A 20,249-nucleotide genomic window follows, 5' to 3' on the forward strand; every position below is an offset into this window, starting at 1 on the left:
CACAAACGTCCGATCAAATAAATATTTCCATGTACGTCATAAAATAGAAAAAGGGGATTATCCATAAACCTGTTGATCTCTGTCATTTAGAGCTTAGGTTTTTTAAAAAATATTTAATAAATTCAATCTGTATTTTTCAAAGCTTCCAGTGTTTCTTTTTGGCCTCCATTTTGTTCTCCTCTGTTCATTTTTTTTAAAGATGCTTTAATGACTGTCTTTTGTTTTGTTTTTCCCTTTTCCTCCATTTCTATTTTCTCTGCCTTCCACACCCCGTCAGCAAAAAAAAAAAAAAAAAAAAAAAAAAGGGAAAAGAAAAAAGATAGCCTTTGTAGCAAATATGTTATAATCAAGCAAAACAAATTACCACTTTGCCTGTGTCTGAAAACGTATCTTGTTCTGCATCTAGATTCCGTCACCTGTCAAGATGTGGATCCCATGCTTCGTCATCGGTCGTCTAGGATCTTAATTGGTCGTTGCATTGATCAGAGTTCTGAAGCCTTTCACAAGGGCAAACCCCACCTTTTTTAGGCTCACTGAGCTGTATGCAGAGCTAATACAGCTTTGTGAGGCCAGCCAGGGATAGCTACCTTCCTATCTTAAATTCTTAAAAACGTACAAAAAGATTAATTAATTAATTAAATTGGACTTGGAAGAATAATTCTTTTATTTTATTTTTATTTTTTATTCTTTTTTTCACATTTACATTTAAATTTTTTTACATTTATTTTTAAAAGCATTTATTATTACTTCCTCCCACTGGTACCGCCTTCCCCACAAGAATATCAATGACAATGACGCATATTCTAGCAAAACCAATACCCATCTCGAGCATGTCCAAATAGGCAGGTGTCATTCTGGATTTTCATTCCATCACCTCTCTGGCAGGAGGTGGGTAGCATGATTCACCTACAGTCCTCTGGACTGCATTAATTAGGGCTCTAAAAGCTTTTAAACTTTTTTTCCCTATAGTGTTGTCATTGTGTAAGTTGTAATAGTCCTGCTCACTTCAGTCTGTATCAGATCTTAAAGAGTTCTTCCAAGCTTCCTTTGGAACTGTCCATTTCTTATGACATAATAAAATATTATACTGCCATTACATTCAAAGACCACAATTTATTTAGTTATTTCACCATAGGTGGAAACCCCTTTAGTTTCCAGTTTGGGGCTACTTCAAAAAGCCCTCCTATAAATATTTTTTTATGTGTGGGTCCTTTTCCTTTTTCTTTGCTCCCCATGTGGTCTAAGCCCAATGGTGATGCAGATGGGACAGAATTTAGTAACTTTTGGGGTACCATTATCAGCTACTTTCCAGGATGTTTGGACCAATTTGCATCTCTACTAGCAATGCTTTCTTTATGCCTATTTTCCTGCAGCCTCTGCAACATTTGTCATTTTGTTCATTAATAGTCAGTAAAAATTTATTAAGCCCCTACTATGTGCCATCCACTGTGCTAAGCACTGAGGATGCAAATGTCAAAAAGAAAGACAGTCTCTGCGTCAAAACGTTTACAATGTAATGGAGGAAGATAACACACACAAAAGAAAGCTGGGAACTGTGTGGGGGCGCTGTGTGTGTGTGGTTTTTACCAGCCAGCCTGATGGAGAGGAGGGGGAACCTCAAAGTTCCTTTAATTTGTATTTCTCTAATTATTAGTAACTTGGGGCATTTTATCGTGTGGTTATTGATTGTTGGGATTTCTTGCTTTCAAGCCTACCTCTTCAGAGCCTTTAACCATTTATCTATTGGTGCATGGCTCTTAGTCTGATAAATTAAAATTGATTCCATATACATATATATACGCATATGTATGTATACATACAAACATATATAAATCCTTTAATAGAGAAATTTGCTGAAAATTTCCCCCCATTAATCTGTTTCCCTTCTAATTATAATTGCATTAGATTTGTTGTGCAAAAGCTTTTTCAATTTTATGCAATCAAAATTTTTCATTTTATTTTCTGTGATATCTCTATAGCTTGTTTACTCAGGACCTCTTCCTTTATCTATTGATGTGAAAGGTGATTTTTTCTCATACTCCTCTAATTTCTCCATAACCTATAATGTGTGCTCTGGGCCATACTGGATGACACCTGAGACTCTCTTTTTAAAAATGCTACACAATGTGAATGATGTCACATGGACAGGGCTGTATTTTAATGGGACAAAATGCATATAATTATTGATAGCAAAAGAAAAAAAAAGAAGGTATTCCCCATTCAGTTCCAGGATTAATGATAGAGGAGGACACTTACCTCGACCTCAGAATCCCTAGGGGGTCCCACACCATAAATTCATCCCGTGATGCTATCCTCATTACAGCACCAAATTTGTACCCAGTGGACAGGGTCAATCTAGCACCCTGGTAAAAATTAGATGAAGTGAATACCTCTATTGTACCCTGTATCTCTTTTTGTTTAACAATTATACGGTCCCTGAGAATACCCTCAGCCTCTTGGATAGAACAGTTGGAAAGAATGGTAAAAGAGAGTCATACCTTCCTCAAAGAGCCACCCTGCCTGATAGATTATTGATAACATACAGAAATGCTGAATGTTTGTTTGGGTGCATTTTATACTATGCTCCACTACTGAAGTTGTCCATTGTTTTGATTAATTTTTAGTTGATTTCTTAAATAAATCATCATATAATCCACATAAAGTGATAGTTTGGGTTTTTGTTTGCCAATGCTTATTTCTTCAAAATGTTTTTATTCTCTTATTTCTCTGCCTTGAATCTGTAGCAACATATCGAATGGCAGTGGTAATAATGGATATCCTTGTTTCACGCCTGATTATATTGGAAGGTCTTCCACTTAATCCTTATCAAAAATATTGCTTGCTCGTAGTTTTAGATATACTTCGTATCATTTTAAGGAAATCTCCAATTGTTCCTTTGCTTTTCAGGTTTTTTTCTTTTTTTATTTAAATTTATTTATTTAACATATTTGGTTTTCAGCATTGATTTTCACAACAGTTTGAATTACAAATTTTCTCCCCATTTCTACCCTCCCCCCCACTCCAAGATGGCATATATTCTGGTTGCCCTGTTCCCCAGTCAGCCCTCCCCTCTCATCCCCTTTTCCCTTCCTTTCTTGTAGGGCATTTTCAGGTTTTTTTTTAAACAAGAATTGGTATTGAATTTAGTCACAACCTTTTTTCTGCATTTGTTAAAATAATCACATGATTTTGTGAGTTTTGTTATTAATCTGGTTAATTATGTTTATAGTTTTCCTTACATTTAACTAGACCTCTGTTCCTGGCATAAATGCAGCCTGATCATAGCATATATTACTGTAGCCCCCCTAATATTTTATTTAAAGTTTTCTTATCAATAATCATTATTAAATTGGTCTATAGTTTTCTTTCTCTTTTTGACTCCCTGTATTTTGTTACCAAGATCATATTTGTGCCATAGGAGGTATTTCATAGGATCGCATTTTTGCCTCTTTTTTTCAGTTTATGTAGTATCGGGATTAATTGTTGTTTAAATGTTTGGAAGAATTCACTATTTTGCTTAAATCAGAAATTTTTTGACATCATTTTTATTTTGAGTTCCAAATTCTCTCCCTTTGTCCATTCCCACCTGTACTCATTGAAAAGACAAGTGACATGATATCCTTTATACATAATATATTTCCACACTAGCCATATTGCAAAAGAAAAAGCAAGGAAAAACAAGGCTTCAATCTGCACTCAGAGTTGATCAATTCTTTCTCTGGAATTTTTCAAGAGTGAATTAAAGCATTTTTTTTTCATATGCCTATTGATAGCTTTGAATTTTTCTCCTGAATACTACTTGTTCATATCAGGGAGGGAATAGTTTGTATTTTTATCAGTTTGACTCAGTTTCCTCATCCATAGTCTGACAGGTAAATTTTTCCATGCTCCCCTAATTTGTCTAAATCCTTTACCCATTTTCATCTTATATCTTGGTATACAGTATGAGATGTTGATTTCTGCCTGGTTTCTAACAAATTGCTTTCCAGTTTTCCCAGCATTTTTTTTTTTCAGAAACTGAGTTCTTGCCCCCAAAGCTTAGATCTTTGTGCTTATCAAACCCTAGATTACTATGGTCATTTACTACTGTGGATTTTGTACCTAACCTATACTGCTGATCTACCACTCTATTTCTTAGTACCAAATTGTTTCGATGATTACTGCTTTGTAACATAGTTTAAAATTTGATACTGCTTTGCAGCCTTCATTCACATTTTTTTTTCTTTGTTTTCCTTGATGTTCTTGACCTCTTCTTTTTCCAGATGATTATTGTTACAATTTTTTCTATCTCTACAAAATAACACTTTGGTAGTTTAGCAAGGCACTGAAAAAGTAAATTATTTTAGGTGTAATTGACATTTTCATTTTATTGCTCTGTATACCCTTGAGCAATTAATATTTTCCTAATTGTTTTTATTTATGTGAAAAGTGTTTAATAATTGTGTTCATAGAGTTCCTAGGTTTGTCTTGCAGATAGACTCCCAGATATTTTTTATTGAACTGTTATTTTAAATGGAAGTTCTCTTTCTATATCTTACAGCTAATTTTTTTTGGGGGGTAGAATATGCAAATACTAATGAGTTATGTGTTTTTATTTCATATTCTAAAACCTTGCTAAAGTTATTCATTGTTTCAAGTGGTTTTTGAGTTGACTTTCTTCTACTTTCTTCTACATTCTTCTACAAAGAATGAGTTTTGTTTTCTCATTGCCTACTTCAATTCAATTTCTTTTTCTTGTCTTATTGCTATAGCTAGCATTTCTAGTACAATATTGAATGATACTGACGATGACGTATATCTTTGCTTCACCCCTGATCTTTTTGGGAGGGGTTCTACTTTTTCCCCATTAGAGATAATGCTTAGTCTAAGTTTTAGATAAATAATTCATTTTAATTAAGGCTGCACTTATTTCTGTACTTTCTAGTGTTTTTGATAAGAATGGGTAATGTGTTTTGTGAAAAGCTTTTTCTGTACCTGTTGATATAATCATATGATTTTTATTGTTTTTGTTATTGATATGGCCAGTTATGCTTATAGCTTTCCCAATATTGCATCAGCCTTACATTCCTGGCATAAATAATACCTGATCCTTGTGTTTGATCTTTGTGACATATTGCTGTAATCTCTTTGCAAATATTGTGTTTAAATTTTTTTCATCAATGTTAATTAAGGAAATGAGTCTATAGTTTTCTTTCTCTGGTTTTGCTCTCCCTGGTTTAAGTATCAAAACCATATTTGAGTCATAGAAGGAATTTGGTAGGACTCCTTTATCTATTTTACCAAATAGATAAATGGTTGGTAGAGTTCACTTGTAAATCCATCTGGTCCTGGAGAGTTTTCTTAGGGAGCTAATTTGTTATTCATTCAATTTCTTTTTCTAAGATAAGGTTATTCAAGGATTCTCTTGACTCTTCTGTAAATCTGGGCCCTTTATATTTTTTAAAATTTTCATCCATTTTACTTAGGTTGTTAGTTTTCTTGGCATATAATTGAGCAAAACATCTCCCTATAACTGCTTTAATTTCATCTTCATTGGTGGCACATTCACCTTTTTCGTGTTTGATTCTGGTAATTCAGTTTTCTTTTTTTTAAATCAAATTAACCAATATTTATTTATTTCATAGGGTTTTTTCATAAAGCCAGCTTCCAGCTTTATTTATTAGGTCAGTTTTTTTTTAATTTCACTATTATTAATCTCTCCTTTGATTTTTTTAGGATTTTTATTTTGGTGTTTAATTGGAGATTGTTCATTTGTTTTTGTTTTTAGTTGGATGCCCAGTTTATTGGTCTGCTCTTTCTTTTACTCACTGCTTTGTCTACATCTCATAAATTTTGGTGTGTTGTCTTTTTTTCTCATTATCTTTTCCTCCTTCCCCACCCCACCCCCAATTTATAAGGTATTTACTGGGCCAGAGAAGACATGTTGCAATCTGCGAACCTTTACTCTTTACAGCATTTGCATGCCAACCTCATATCTTTCTTCAACAATGGTGATAATGATGCAAAATAGAGAAAAAAGAAAAAAAACAAGGAGCACAACCGATCAATACATTGAAAAATTTTGAAAATATATGTAGTATGCAACACCTCTAGACATCCCACTTCTGCTAAAGGGTGGATTATGGGCATATTCTAATACCTCTTCATTCAACATGTTTCTTCTTTATAATTTTACAACATATATACATATATATGTATATACACATACACATACACATACATATATATATATATAAATTAAATATGTAGAGAGATCATAAAATAAAAACATTAGAACAGAACAGATCATTATATCTCTCACAGTTATGGGTAAGGGATGTATTCTTAACTGAACCACAAATAGAGGCAATTACAAAAGATAAAATAAATATCTTAGATTACATAAAATGGAAAAGTTTCTGAATAGACAAAATGAATGTACCTTGGGTAAGCAAGGAAGTGGTTGAATAAAAAAATCTTTGTATCAAATTGTAATCAAATTTAATTTTTTGCATGTGTGGTTGCTTTTTCCATTTACCTTGTTGAAATCTTTGTGTATATTGTTTTCTTGGCTGTTCTTACCTGACTCTGCATCAGTTCATATAGATCTTCCCATAGTTGTGTGCATTCGTGTTCATCCTTTCTTATAGCACAGTAGCATTCCATTACATTCATGCACCAGAATTTGTTTAGTCATTCCCCAATTGGTGGTAATCTACTTTGTTATTAATTTTTTGTTAACTCCACAAGCGATGCTAAAAATGTGTCTTTCTGTATGGACTTTTCTTCTTGTCAGTGGCCTCCTTGAGGAATAAACCCAGTAATGGACTTTCTGGGTAAAAGAATATGGACATTTTAGTCACTTTCTTTGCATATTTCCAAGTTCCTTTACAGAATGGTTGTACCAATTTACAACTTCATCACCAGTTCTTCATCAGTGTGTCTAACTTCCCACAACCCCTCCTACACGGATTATTTCCATCTTTCCTCATTTTGCCAATTTTCAGGGTATGAGGTAGAACCTCAGAGTTGTTTTGATTTGCATTTCTCTTAGTAGTGATGTGGAGCATTTTTTCATATGGTTGTAATTACTTTGTATTTCCTCTTTAGAGAATTTTTTGCTCATATTCTTTTACTATTTATTTAAAGGTAAATCTCTTTTGTTCTCTTATGTATCTGTTAATTGTTTATATATCTTAGATACACCTTGTATTAGCAATTTGATACAAATATTTTTCCCATTCAACTACTTCCTTGCTTATCCAAGGTGCCTTTATTTTGTCTATGCTGAAGCTTTTCCATTTTATGTAATCTGAGGTATTCATTTTATCTGTTGTAAATTGCCTCTATCCCTTGCTAGTTAAGAATACATCTCCTACACGCAACTGTGAGAGGTACATTATCTGATTATTTTCTAATATTTTTATTGTATGAGCTTTAATAGTAACATCATGTATCCATTTAAAATGAATTCCGGAGTATGGTGCCAACTTAGCCTAATGTCTACAAGACTGCTTTCCAGTTTCCCAGAAGTTTTTTTTTTTTATCAAATTGGGAGTTCTTTCCTAAGAGTAGCATGTGTTTTCCATCTTATTGAACATTGGGTTATTAAATTCCATTGTTGTCGATACTCCTTTGTCTAGTTTTTTTTCCATCACACTCTCTACCTATATCCAATCTGAGATGCTTCTGATGACTGCTGCTTTATAATATAGTTTGAAGTCTTGAGGTGTTCATTCTTTAGTCCTGCCTTATTTGATCATTTCATTTGATATTTTTTATTTGGGGTATCTTTGATTTTTCCAAATGAATTTTGTTAGTATTTTATAAAATTCTATAAAGTATCCCTCAGATCCCTGGCATGGTATTAAAAGGCTAAATTAACTTTGGTAGTCTTAGTCATTTTTATCATATTGATACAGCTCAGGTATGAGCACTAGTGTTTAAGTTGTCCTTTATTTCTTGAAGGTAGACTTTGTAATTGAATCTCTAGGTATTTGGAATGAAATTTTCCTTTCTATTATTGCCTATTTTATTTTCTTATTGTTACATAGAAATGCAATTGATTTTCGAGAGTTTATTTTGTTGTTTGTCTTAAGGTGAAATGAACCTATGTGGAGCTAATCCTTGAAAGAATAGAGAGTTTATTAAAAAGAGGAAAATAAGAGCACCCAGAGTATATGCATGTAGGTAGCATATGAGAGACTATGAGAGAAATCCATAAGAGCAGTCTTTTTTATACAGACAACGGAGTAGGAACTTCTCTAGGTATCTAAAATTAACTCATGCATGGTACAGCTATTTCTCAGAACTTATTTCAATACAACTATTTTTCAGAATTTCATTCCAGGTATTTTTTCATTGGCTTGTTTATCATTACCTACACACCTCGATGATATTGGCATAACATTGGCAGAACAATATTTTTAAAATATGGTTCCATTGTCTGCATCTGGTTGTGGCAGGAGGTAAGGGATTATACAGGACTACTCCCTAAAATTATGCTGTTACTATTTAACCTCTCTAGGACAGTGTTGTGTTAGAATTTAACTCTCACTTACCTTTAAAATCCCTCTTTTGATACTATTTTATAGTATCACCCACTTAGAGAATTCAAATCTTTTTAAGAACCATACTGCAGACTTATGATTGTAAAGTTCTCAGGTATGGAGAATGCCTCATATTATTATTTATTTGATCCAGTTCTTTCTGTATTTGAAAGATGAAAAATTTGATGTAAAATCTGACCCCCCATTTTCTCCTTTCTAAGCTTGGCAGCTTTGGTTTTGCTTGTGCCCAAACTTTTTAATTTAATGTAATCAAAATTATCCATTTTATATCCTGTGATGCTTTCTATCTCTTACTTAGTGGAAAATTCTTCTGTTATCTATAGATTTGAGGGGTAAACTATTCTCTGCTCCCCTTACTTATTTATGGTGTCACCTTTTATATCTAAATGCCTTGATACATGGTCAATTCTTTGTAGGTGTCATATTTTGGAGGAAAAAAAAGGTGTATTCCTTCCTTTTCCATTCAATTTTTGCCAGAGGTCTATCACATTTAACTTTTCTAAAATTCTATTCATTTTCTTAACTACTCTCTTGTTTATTTTTTGTTAGATTTATCTTGTTTTGAGAAGGAAAAGTGGAGGTCTCCCACTAATATCATTTTATTGTCTTTTTCTTCCTGTAACTCATTTAACTTCTCCTTTAAAAAACTTGGATGCTATGTGTTTAGTATTGATATTACTTCATTGGATATGGTACCTTTTAGCAAGATGTAGTTTCCTTGACTATCTCTTATTAGATCTACTATTTCTTTGTCTGAGATCAAGATTGCTACCAGTTTTTTTTTACTTCAGCCAAAGCATAATAGATTCTTCTCCAGCTTCTTACATTTCCTCTGTGTGTCTCTCTCTGCTTCACGTGTTTCTTTGAAACAATATATTGTAGGATTCTGCTTTTTAGTCCACTCTGCTATCTGCTTCTATTTTATGGGTGAGTTCATCCCATTCACATTCAAGGTTGTGCTTACTAATTGTGTATTTCCTTCCATCCTATTTTTCTCCTCTTTGTCCTTTACTCTCTCTCTCTTTTCACCCTATCCCCCCTCAAAAGGGTTTTGGTTCTGACCACCTGCTTCCCCAATCTGCCCTCCTTTTCATTATACCTCCCCCCTTCTCTTATCTCCATCCTCTCCTACTTCTCAGTAGGATAAGACAGATTTCTATACCAACTGAATATGTAGGTTATTCCCTTTCTGAGCCAATTCTGATGAGAACAAGGTTCAAGTATTGCCCCCAACCCCACATTTCCCTTAATTGTAAAATCTCTTTCATATATATTATATATGAGATCATTTGCCCTGTTCTACTTCTGGCTTCTCCTTCTCCCAGTGCATCCATCTTTCACACTCCTTAATTTTTTTAATATCATGCCATCATAGTCAATTCTTACCTTTCCCATCCATGTATTTTCTTTCTAACTGCCCTAAAAATGATAATGTTCTTAGGAGTTACAAGTATCATCTTCCCCTGTAGGAATGTAAATATTTTAACTTTATTGAATCCCTTATGATTTCCTTTTCCTGTTTACATGTTTAAGGTTCTCTTGAGTCTTCTGTTTGAAAATCAAATTTTCTATTCAGTTCTGATCTTTTCCTCAGGAATGCTTGAAAATCCTTCATTTCATTAAAAGTCCATTTTTCCCTGTGAAGGATAATTAATTTTGCCAGGTAGGTGATTCTTGGTTTTCACATTAGCTCTTTTGCATTGTGCAATACCACATGCCACGCCCTCCTATCCTGTAATGTAGAAGCTGCTAAATCTTGTGTTATTCTAACAGCAGCTCTACAATATTTGAATTTTTTCTTTCCATCTGCTTGCAGAATTTTGTCCTTGATCTGGGAACTCTTGAATTTGGCTATAAAACTCCTGGGAGCTTTCATTTTGGGATCTCTTTCAGGAGGTGAACAGTGGATTATTTTTGTTTCTCTTTCACCCTCTGGTTCTAAGATATCATAGCTTTCAGGTAGTCCAGTAGTTTTTAAGTCATCTCGCTTTGATCTATTTTCCAGGTCAGTTGTTTTTTCCAAAGAAATATTTAACATTTTCTTCTATTTTTTCATTCTTTTGATCTGCTTTATTATTCCTTGATTTCTTATGGAATCATTAGCTTTCATTGTCCAATTCTGATTTTTAAGTAATTTTTTTTTTCAGTGAGATGTTGTACTTCTTTTTCCATTTACTAATACTGATTTTAAGGTGTTTTCTTCTGTGAATTTTGTATGTCTTTTTCAGTTTCTGCAATTCTGCTTTTTGCGGTGCTTCTCTTTAGTGGATTTTTGTGCCTTTTATGCTGTGGCCTAGTGATGTAGTTCCTATTAGGCAACACCAGCCTTTTAGTCCCTTGGACTTATCCACTTAGAGAAGTGATTATCTTAGATTTGGTGAGGACTCCAGGGTAGTGATAGATCACTTTCAAGATATATTTAACAGTTCCAAAATACTTGGGAGATATACCTGATTCAATGGTGACTCTACTCTCCACAGGAGAGAGACAAATTGTCCTAGAAGAAATAGGTTAACTGGTCTTGGTGTAGAGTGTGAGAGTTTGCTGTGTGCCTAGTTTCTGCCAGGCTACTTGCTTGCCATTTTTCCAAGCAGTTTTTATCAAATGTTAAGTTCTTGCCCCAACAGCTAGGATTTGTGGGTTGATCATTGTACTCATTTGCTTCTGTGTGTTCTGTGTAATTTGTGTACCTTACCTGTTCCATTCATCAACCACTCATATTTTGAATCCATTGTCAAAGTATTCCAATGAATATAGCTTTGTAATATAGTTTGAGGTCCATTACTGCATCATTACTGATACATCACTGATGATTTTTTCCCCATCATTCACATTTTTTCTCATTGATTCCCTTGACCTTCTTCAGTTTTTATTCCTTCACATGAAGTTGGTTGTTATTTTTCTAGCTCTGTAAGGACATTCTTTCGTAGTTAGATTGGTATGACAAAAAATAAATAATTTAACTTGACATGCAAAAAACTCCGACAGACATGTTTCAAAACCTCCATATTATCATGTCATAACCTACCCAGGAACAATTAATATTACTCCAATTGCTTAAATCTGTATTGCTGTGAAAAGGGTTTTGTAATTGGGTTCCTATAGTATCTGTGTATCTCTTGCCAGGTAGATTCCCACATCTTTTATATGGCCTGCAGTTATTTTGAGTAACCTTTTTCTTTCTTTCTCTTCTTGCTGTGTTTTGTTGGTAACATGGAGAGATGCTGATGATTTTGGTGGGTTTATTTTATATCATGCAACTTTGCTGAAGTTGCTAATTGTTTCCACTAGTTTAGTAGTTGACTGTGTAAGTAAACAGTTATAGATTGTTTTGTGGTGTTTTGTTTCCTCAATGCCTTCAATTTCTTTGTCTTGCTTTATTGCTATAGCCAGCATTTCTAATACACTATTGAGCAATAATGGTGATAAAGGACATCCTTGTTTCAGCCTTGATCTTACTGGAATGGCTTCTTCTAGCTTATCTGCATTACAGAAAATGCTTACTCTAGCAGCTTTTTACATAGACAGGAATGAGATATTACTTATCAATTTAAGAGAAGCTCCATTTCTTCCTATGCTCTCTACTATTTTTAATAGGAACAAATGTCATCCAAGCTTTCTCTGAATTTATTAAAATAATCACATGATTGTTGTCGATATGGTCAATTCTGATTATAGTTTTCCTAATATTGAACCTATCTTGACATGACTCCCACCTGGTATCAATCCCTCATGTCAGTTCCTGGGTTAAATATCACCTGGTCTTACTGGATGATCTTTATGTGATATATTGTTGCACTCTTCTTGCTAATGCTTGATATACAACTTTTGCATCAGTATTCATTAGGGAAATTGGGCTATAATTTTCCTTGTTTTCTAGAGTTTTCTTTTTACTAATTTTGAATTTCCCACTCTTACTGTACCACCAGTTTCTCTGCTTGGGTTCCACATTAGGTTGCACTGCTGGGCTCCTTGGTATAGGAAGTGCCCACATGTATTTGCCTTTCTCTTGTAATAATTTCAGTTGCAATGCATGTCTTATGGACTTGTGATACTGTTTTTGCTTCACAATGTACATAATATGCTGATTATTTTCTTTTCTTCTGGTTCCATTGATATTTCACTTCTTCATTAGCTATTTCATTAATTTGGTTTTCTCCCCCCTTCTTTTTAATCTGATTAGCTAAAAGTTTATTAATTTATTTCATTAGTCTTTTCAAAGAACCAGCTTTAATTTTAGATGTCATTTCTTTAGAGTATTGTTTTCAATTTATCTGTTTCTCCTCTATTTTTTAATATCTTTGTGCTTATTTTAAGTTTGTTAATTTGTTGGACTTTTAATTTTTTCAATGAATATTCAATTCATCATTCCTCTTATTTTCTATGTTGTATGTTTGTAAGGATATATATATGTGTGTATATATGTATGTCTGTATGTGTATGTATATGTCTATATCTATCTATATAGATATATACACACATAGAGAGAGAGGGATACACACACACACATATATATACATATATATATATATATATATATATATATATATGTATATTTCCATCTTTAGGACTGCTTCATGTGCATCCTGGAAAGTGTTGTATATTGTTTCTTCTTTATCATTATAATGGTCCTCATCCTCCTCATTTTCCTCCTCATTTTTTCAAATAATAAAATTTAACCTTTGAAATTCTCATTATTTAGGATTTCATTGTTAAGTTGCCATTTAGTTCTCTGTATTACGTTTGTGTTGTCTGAACCAATTACAATTTTTATTAAGTTATGGTCTGGGCAGAAAGGTGGAGGTAGGGAGCTGACACCATGTTTTCTTTTTTGTCTCCCCTCTCTCCTCCCCAGTTTCCCCATCCAGAGCCCAGCAAAAAAACATTGCAGCCCCAGCTCTCTGACTCACAAGTCCCTTCCCTGCCGTGATGGCGACTGACAGCACTGCCAATAGCCCGCCGTACCGGCTCCTAATCCGGGTGTCTGAGGTCAGCCTTGGAATCGAAAAGAAGCTGCAAAAATATTTCCAGAACACGTCGAAGTCTGGGGGAGGCAAGTGCAAGGTCAGAGTCGGTCCCACTAGCGGCTCTTTCTGGGTAGACTTTAATAGAAAACAAGCCAAGGATGGTGTGTTAGCAAAGAGAAATCACTCTGTGGCAGTCAGTGATACATCACGTGTGAAAATCTTCTTAGAACCAGATGAAGACCCAGAGGAGAACAAGAACAACACTTTGGAGATAAGCCAGGTGTCCTCTCAGCCTCCTCCTCAGCCTCCCACTCAGCCTCCTGCCCAGCCTCCTGCTCAGCCTCCCGCTCAGCCTCCCGCTCAGCCTCCCGCTCAGCCTCCTGCTCAGATTCCCATTCCGATTCTCCCTCCGAATCAGACTCAGATTCAAACTCTGGCACTCCCAAAGGAATATCTAGATGAGAAGAACCCAGATGAAGTACGTGCTCTCATGCCCTCTACTTTCTTCATTCAAAAGATATTTCTCCATGTTGAGGCCCAGCTGACCTTCAAGCTTTCCAGAGACCAGAAAGAGATAATTTTTACCCTCTGCCCAGATATCAAAATAGAGGGAGGCCATGATGGACCTGAGAGAGTGATTGGTGAGTTCGAAGATATTGAAAAAATTTATCGATTCTTAACTGACACCATGTTGGGAAATGACCCGAAAGATGATTTTTCCTACTCAGCCTCAGCAAGTGAAATTGAGGACGTTATGCCAAATGACTGCAACAGTCTTGTTCTTTACTCAAGCCCAAGAATGGGAAGAGACGAAGAATTGGACCTTTTGTCAGTTCCTTCACATTTGTATGAATATTTCAAATATTTCTTTGCTGAAACTCTGGACAGAATAGAAGTTGAGCATGAAGTACGTATCAAAAGTGCTTTGGTATATCCTACAGGCAACGTGAGTTTAGACTTCGAGACAAATAGGTTATGGGACAAAGAAGCAGCTAAAGAAGCTTTTACCAGAACCTTTCAGAGGGAAATCCAGAACATGACCCATAGGGATGTTCATTTCACAGATAATAAGATGGTACTTGACATGCAAAAAACCCTGACCGACATGTTTCACAACCTCCATATTAAAGCTGAAGAAAAAGACTTGGTCCTCTGGGGAAACCAAAAGGAAATTCTAGAAGCTCAACAATTCATTGAAGAGAACTACCCCCAGAAACAACCTGAGGAAACAGCGCCTCCTGAAAACGCAAACACTGGCATTGAGGTTGATACTGCTCACTGGCGTGTTCTGGGCCAAGAAATCAGAGAAATAGAGAAAACGTATTACACCGTAATGGAATTGGTGCACAAACCCAAAACTCAGAAAACCCTCATTGTCTTCAAACCAAAAGACAAAGACTTAGACCTCTCTGCACATGCTTATGAAGATTTCATTGATATCTTTCAGATGCTCTTACCTCAGATTGTCACAGAGGTAGTGATCCTGACACCAATAGACCTGAAGAGAAAATGTTGGCTTGAGAATACCTTCTTTGAAAACTTGGAAAAGAAGCACCCCCACGTAATCCTGGTGTTGTGTAATCGAGAACTGACTTTGACCGGCTTGCCGAAGTACATTGAGAAAGCACTGAAATATGTCAAGAAATATTTTACTGTTGAAAGTGCTGTTCAGCAGAAAGAAGAGCCAGCTCTCTCCCTTGGAGAGAATTAGAATAGAGAACCCAAATGCCCCTGGGACAGATATGGTGATGATTTCAAGATGGCTTTACCTTCCTCCAAGAGACTGCCTAGCTGTGGGGACGTAGGAAAAGAGGAGAAGGAGGAAGAGGAGGGGGAGTGTACCATCCGTCTGGAAATCATTCACCACAAAGAAGTCCTCCCAAAGTTCAAGCATGGGTTCTCTGGCACTTGTATCAGAGAGGCCATGAAACAAAAACCAGTGTGCCCGACTTCCTATCATATCATGAAAGAGAATCAGCCAGATGGAACAATGAAAACCTCTTACAGAACTTCTTCATTTCCAGGTTGTAATTCATGTGATACTATTGTGATTCATTATGACATGTGTGGAAGCATACAGATAGAAGATCATCCCAACCCAGGAAAATGCTATGAAGGAACAAGACAGGTGGCATACTTGCCAAATAATGAAGAAGGATGGCAGGTTTGCTTCTCCTTGGAAGAGTTTTGACCAAAGGCTGATTTTCACAGTAGGACAGTCTCAGGCATCAGGAATCAAGGATGTGATCACTTGGAATGATATTCATCACAAAATCTCCAATTCATTGGGTCAGGAAACTTTGGTTACTCTGATCCCAGCTGTCTGCAATGAGTCAAGCTGGAGCTGAAGGCAAAAGAAATTGAGTAAGAGTGCTGAAACCTTCAAGGTTGCCTGCAGATCTGGACTTGCAAAATCTATAGCTGTGGAAAGGAGTCAAAGCAATCATTGAAATACATGTGTGTAGGCCCCATTCAGAGAAAAATAAAAGAATTTGAGAAGAAATTAGTTTCCTTAGGAGGGAATGGGATGAACTGCTATCTGCTAACCTGTCTAATTTCTTAGAGTTTTCTTGTTGTTGTTATTCAAACTGTGCCCTGTTAGGAATATAAAAGTTGCTCTAGTGACAACCCAAAGCATATCTCTCAGTGCTTTCCTGCCTGTCTCCATTTTGCTGCTACCAGAGATGCTGGAGTTAAAGAATCTTCCATTGTACCATTTGCACAAGGTGATGATTGAACCTCAGGTCCATTCATGTTATTTGGCGTAAGCTGTTGATGGCCTCAGAACTCAATGGTAGCCAGGAACATTAAAAAGATTGGAAGACATCTTGAAGAAAATTCATCTCCAAATACTTATATGAGTCCTTCACTTCAGAACAAAAACCAAATCCAACTATCTGTCCTTGGAGCTCTGGCAAATTTAATGTAAATTGAGGAGTGGGGAAAGATGTTTTTGTCATCAACCGAGTCCAGTGACTTCCCGTCACTTTCAGGAACAAATAGAAAAGCCTGTATGGCATTCAAAGCTCTTCATAATCTCCCATAACCTCCATGCCCCTCCCTTTACTCCCCCACTATGTACTTTGTGATCTGGTGATACTGACTTCCTTGATATTCCCTGTACAAGAAACTCCATCTCTCTGGATTGTGCATTTTCAGTGGATGTCCACCATGCCTGGAATTCTTTTCCTCTTCATTTCCACTGACCAGCTTCCCTGACTTCTTTCAAGTCCTACCTAAAATCCCACCTTCTATGTGAAGCCTTTCCCCAAACCCCCTTATTACTAGTGCTTTTCCTGTGTAGTTTATCTCCAATTTGTCCTGTATATAGCTTGTTTGTACATAGTTGTTTGCATATTGTCTTCTCCATTAGACTATGAGCTACTTGAGAGCAGAAACATGTTTTGCCTTCTTTTGTGTCCCCAACACTTAGCACAGTGCCTAGAACATAGAAGGCACTTAATATTTGTTGACTAACTGTGACTATGGGCAGGCTCATTGACCTGGGAATCAGAGTTTCTACATTAACAGGCAACTGGCATTGGCTTGTTTGCTGCCCTGGTTCTCTGCCTTCTTAGTGTATCTTTTGGGGTGTACCTTGTGGTAATTTCTCTGTTTGTCTAGTCTTAGTGAGACCCCATTCGTACCCAAATATTTTCTGACTTTTAACCTCTACACAATTGTCTGCTCAATTTGCCATTGTTCTAGGTGCCCTCTCAGAAGTGTACTTGTAGGGCAACAGATGAAATGCCCATTCATCTCTGAATGAGTCCACTGTTTGTATTTGCCACAGAAACTAAGCAGAAATATTCCTTAGGAGCTGAAATACTGGATCCTGTGGCATTGCTTGGAGAATGAAAGAGAACCTGTGATACGGAGAGGTTCCTTTCCCAGTTACAAATAGCTTATTTGTGATAATGCCACACCCTATTGTCCCAGTGTAGAAGGCTAAGTGTTGTAGCTCAAATGATATCTAGTTGGTTCTTCTCTAAATAATCGAATCATCTGGATCTGCCTCTATGCTTATGTGTGAGGAAACATGATTTAATGGCTGTGTGTGATGCTTCTAATAAAGTCATAATTGTCATCAGAAAAAAGTTATGGTCTATATTTATTAACTATTTCTGTGTTTTTCCATTTGTTTGCAATATATCTGTTCCCTAAATTGACATGTTCAGTTTTTGTAAAAGTTCCATGTGCTACTGTGGAAATGTGTATATTCTTTTGCAGTTCCATTTAGAAGATGCCAGATGTTTTTGTAATCTATTTCCTCTAGCAATTTGTTCACTTCTTTATTTTCCTTTTTGTTTGCGATTCTATTAAAATCATTGAAAACTGAGAGATATTGATGATTAAGTATGCAAACAAATTCATCTCTACTCTTATCTTTTCATGAGGTACAAATCTGCAATTCCCTCATGTGAACCAGGAAGATGCTTGAGTCTCAACTGTGGAGAATTCAGGAGCCAAAATTATTGGGGACCCAAGCACAGGCTGAAGGCTGGGAAGGTATAATGAATTAAGGTGGACCCTTTGGTGGAATAAACAACTTTAAATTTCCTGCAAATATCTAGAAAAGTTAGTAGGTGAATCACAAGAATGCTTAAATTTAACAGGTTAACATTATCTAATTTTCCTTCTTTTCTTACCAGTAAAATTAGGTACTATATTGGCACTTGTTATTTTGGCAAGCTCACTGTTTCTTGTTAAAGGTGAGTTTCAAGATTTGCATTTGTTTCTGAAGTTTGAATAGGCTAGGTCTGGGGGCAAAAGTCAGGGAAAACCAGAGTGTTTACATGCCAATGGACGTTGGACATAGTTCCTCTGTGCTCTTGACATATCTTTCCTTGGAAGTGCTTATGCACATTGTTTGTTGTTGTCATTTGTCCTTCATTCTTGAAAAAGCCTGATGATATTGGGACGGTGATGTCTCGACGAAAAAGACTGATGATATCAGGACGGTGATGTCTCGACTTACAGGTGAATTGGATTTAAGTGAGGCAGGGCTGTGCAAAGTCACCAGCCTCACTCTCTCCTTCTCAGTCATCTGGGTCAAGTGGCAAGATATAGCTCAGGATGACTGGAGATGGCCCCAGATGTAGCGAGAGACCTTGACCTGTTAAAGCTTCAGGTCTTGCCCAGGTCTTAGTTTGTCTGAGGCAATGCCCATTCAGTGATTAAGGCCAGGTAATAAATGAGGCAAAAGATGGCCTAGTTTGCCTACTCAAAAAAAAATCAATCTGGGAAGGGGAACTCCCGTAGAGTTTCTGGCTAGAAAAAAAAAACGCTTACTATTTACACTCACTCTGACCCATCAAAACCCAAAGAGTGACCAAGTGAGGCTTGGGCTGGGACCTATCTTGCACATCATTGATAAGAAAAAGAAACACTCCCTTGTACACAGCAAGCTCTACATTTTGCATGCCTTCTGAGTCTCAGAGAAAATTGTGAGATTGGTGGTGTTCTTGCTCTGATTTTCTTAGGTCGGAGAATTAAGGAGGAGTGAGGTCATATGTCTTGGCCCTCTTGACACATCTGGTGAGTGGATGAGTTCAGATGTGAAGTCCAGGCTTCCAGACTGTGCAGGTCAGGATGTGGTCTCTTAGTGATTTCAGCCTCTGTTGGTAAGCTGGTGGTTTTTCTCCCTCCCCCACTACAACATATGTATCCATTCTTGCCACCCTTCATTTCCCTAAAAGTTCAGGGTCCATATAGGCTGACACATAGACCTTTTCAGGGGCCATTTATTTGAAAGCTCCTTATCACACAGTTGAAGGAAGTGAGGCCATCATGGTTTTCAAAAGCCTGATAGATAGAATGTGTCTGAGGTAGGCTTCAGGTTCCCTGTTTGGCTGACTCCAGATGCTGGCAACCGGATACTGCCTTGAGTGTGCCTCTACCTCTGTCATATTTTATTTTTTCTTGGTTTTCCCATTATCTTACTTCCATTGAATGGAGTCAGCAGGACAAAAAATTGTAAGTACTTGAGATACTAGAAACCTGGAAGATGTACAGGGCCTCCCACACAGTCAGTCTTTCCATCTCTTTTCCTCTAAGTCTCTTTGGCTTCACATCATTTCTGCACTTTTCCTTCCTAGGACTGAGATAACCTGGAATGTTTGAGAAGTGGCCCTCTGGTTGACAGGTGTCCTCAGGCAACTATCCTTCTTCCCTTCCAAAAGTAAGTCTCTTCAATTCTTCTATTTTTTTTGAGAAAAAATGGATGATGGTTGTCCTTGGGGGTGGCATTGGGCCTTGTCTAAGGGGTCTGCCAGAATGTGACGGACAGATTCTATTCTTTCACTGAAAGTCTGCCAGATCTTTTCCATTCTGTTCAGGATTAATCACAATAAAAACAGCAGCAGCAGCAACAACAAGAAAGCCGTAATAATTATTTCAACCACAAAATCAGTAACAAGCACAGCAAATATCACTGAAGGAATGCAGTGTATGTATGTTATCTCCCTTGATCCAGCAGCAAACCTCTTTTTAGTCCAATTGACAGAGGAACTAAGTGAAGCCAAGGCATGGGAAGTTACTCAGGCCAGGAGGACACACCTGATATGTATGTGGCTGAGGTGGGATTGCTAGTCGGGCCTTCCTGGCTCCAAGTCCAAGGTCTAAGAGGTTTGGCCGTCTGCCATCGTTTTGTTCCTTTATTTCATTTCCTTTCATCATGCCATCATCCTTGGCTTGTTTGGGTGTTCACCTTCCCCACAAAACCAGTTCTTGA

At 36.5% G+C, this 20,249-nt stretch overlaps 1 protein-coding gene across 1 annotated transcript; it reads left to right on the top strand.

Annotated features, from left to right (window-relative positions):
* The first annotated feature begins 13,408 nt into the window (after positions 1 to 13,408).
* LOC118833392 (E3 ubiquitin-protein ligase DTX3L-like) lies at positions 13,409 to 17,613 on the top strand. The gene has a single exon (XM_036740748.1). It carries the CDS (start codon positions 13,479 to 13,481, stop codon positions 15,225 to 15,227), a length of 1,749 nt encoding a protein of 582 aa, XP_036596643.1. The 5' UTR covers positions 13,409 to 13,478; the 3' UTR covers positions 15,228 to 17,613.
* The last annotated feature ends 2,636 nt before the right edge of the window (positions 17,614 to 20,249 follow it).

Source organism: Trichosurus vulpecula, unplaced genomic scaffold (assembly GCF_011100635.1).
Source record: "Trichosurus vulpecula isolate mTriVul1 unplaced genomic scaffold, mTriVul1.pri scaffold_86_arrow_ctg1, whole genome shotgun sequence".
In the NCBI taxonomy this organism is placed as follows: Eukaryota; Metazoa; Chordata; class Mammalia; order Diprotodontia; family Phalangeridae; genus Trichosurus; species Trichosurus vulpecula.

What these genes read in the sequence shown, in the direction of transcription:
- LOC118833392 (XM_036740748.1), top strand. Translation starts at nt 13,479, where the DNA reads ATGGCGACTGACAGCACTGCCAATAGCCCGCCGTACCGGCTCCTAATC.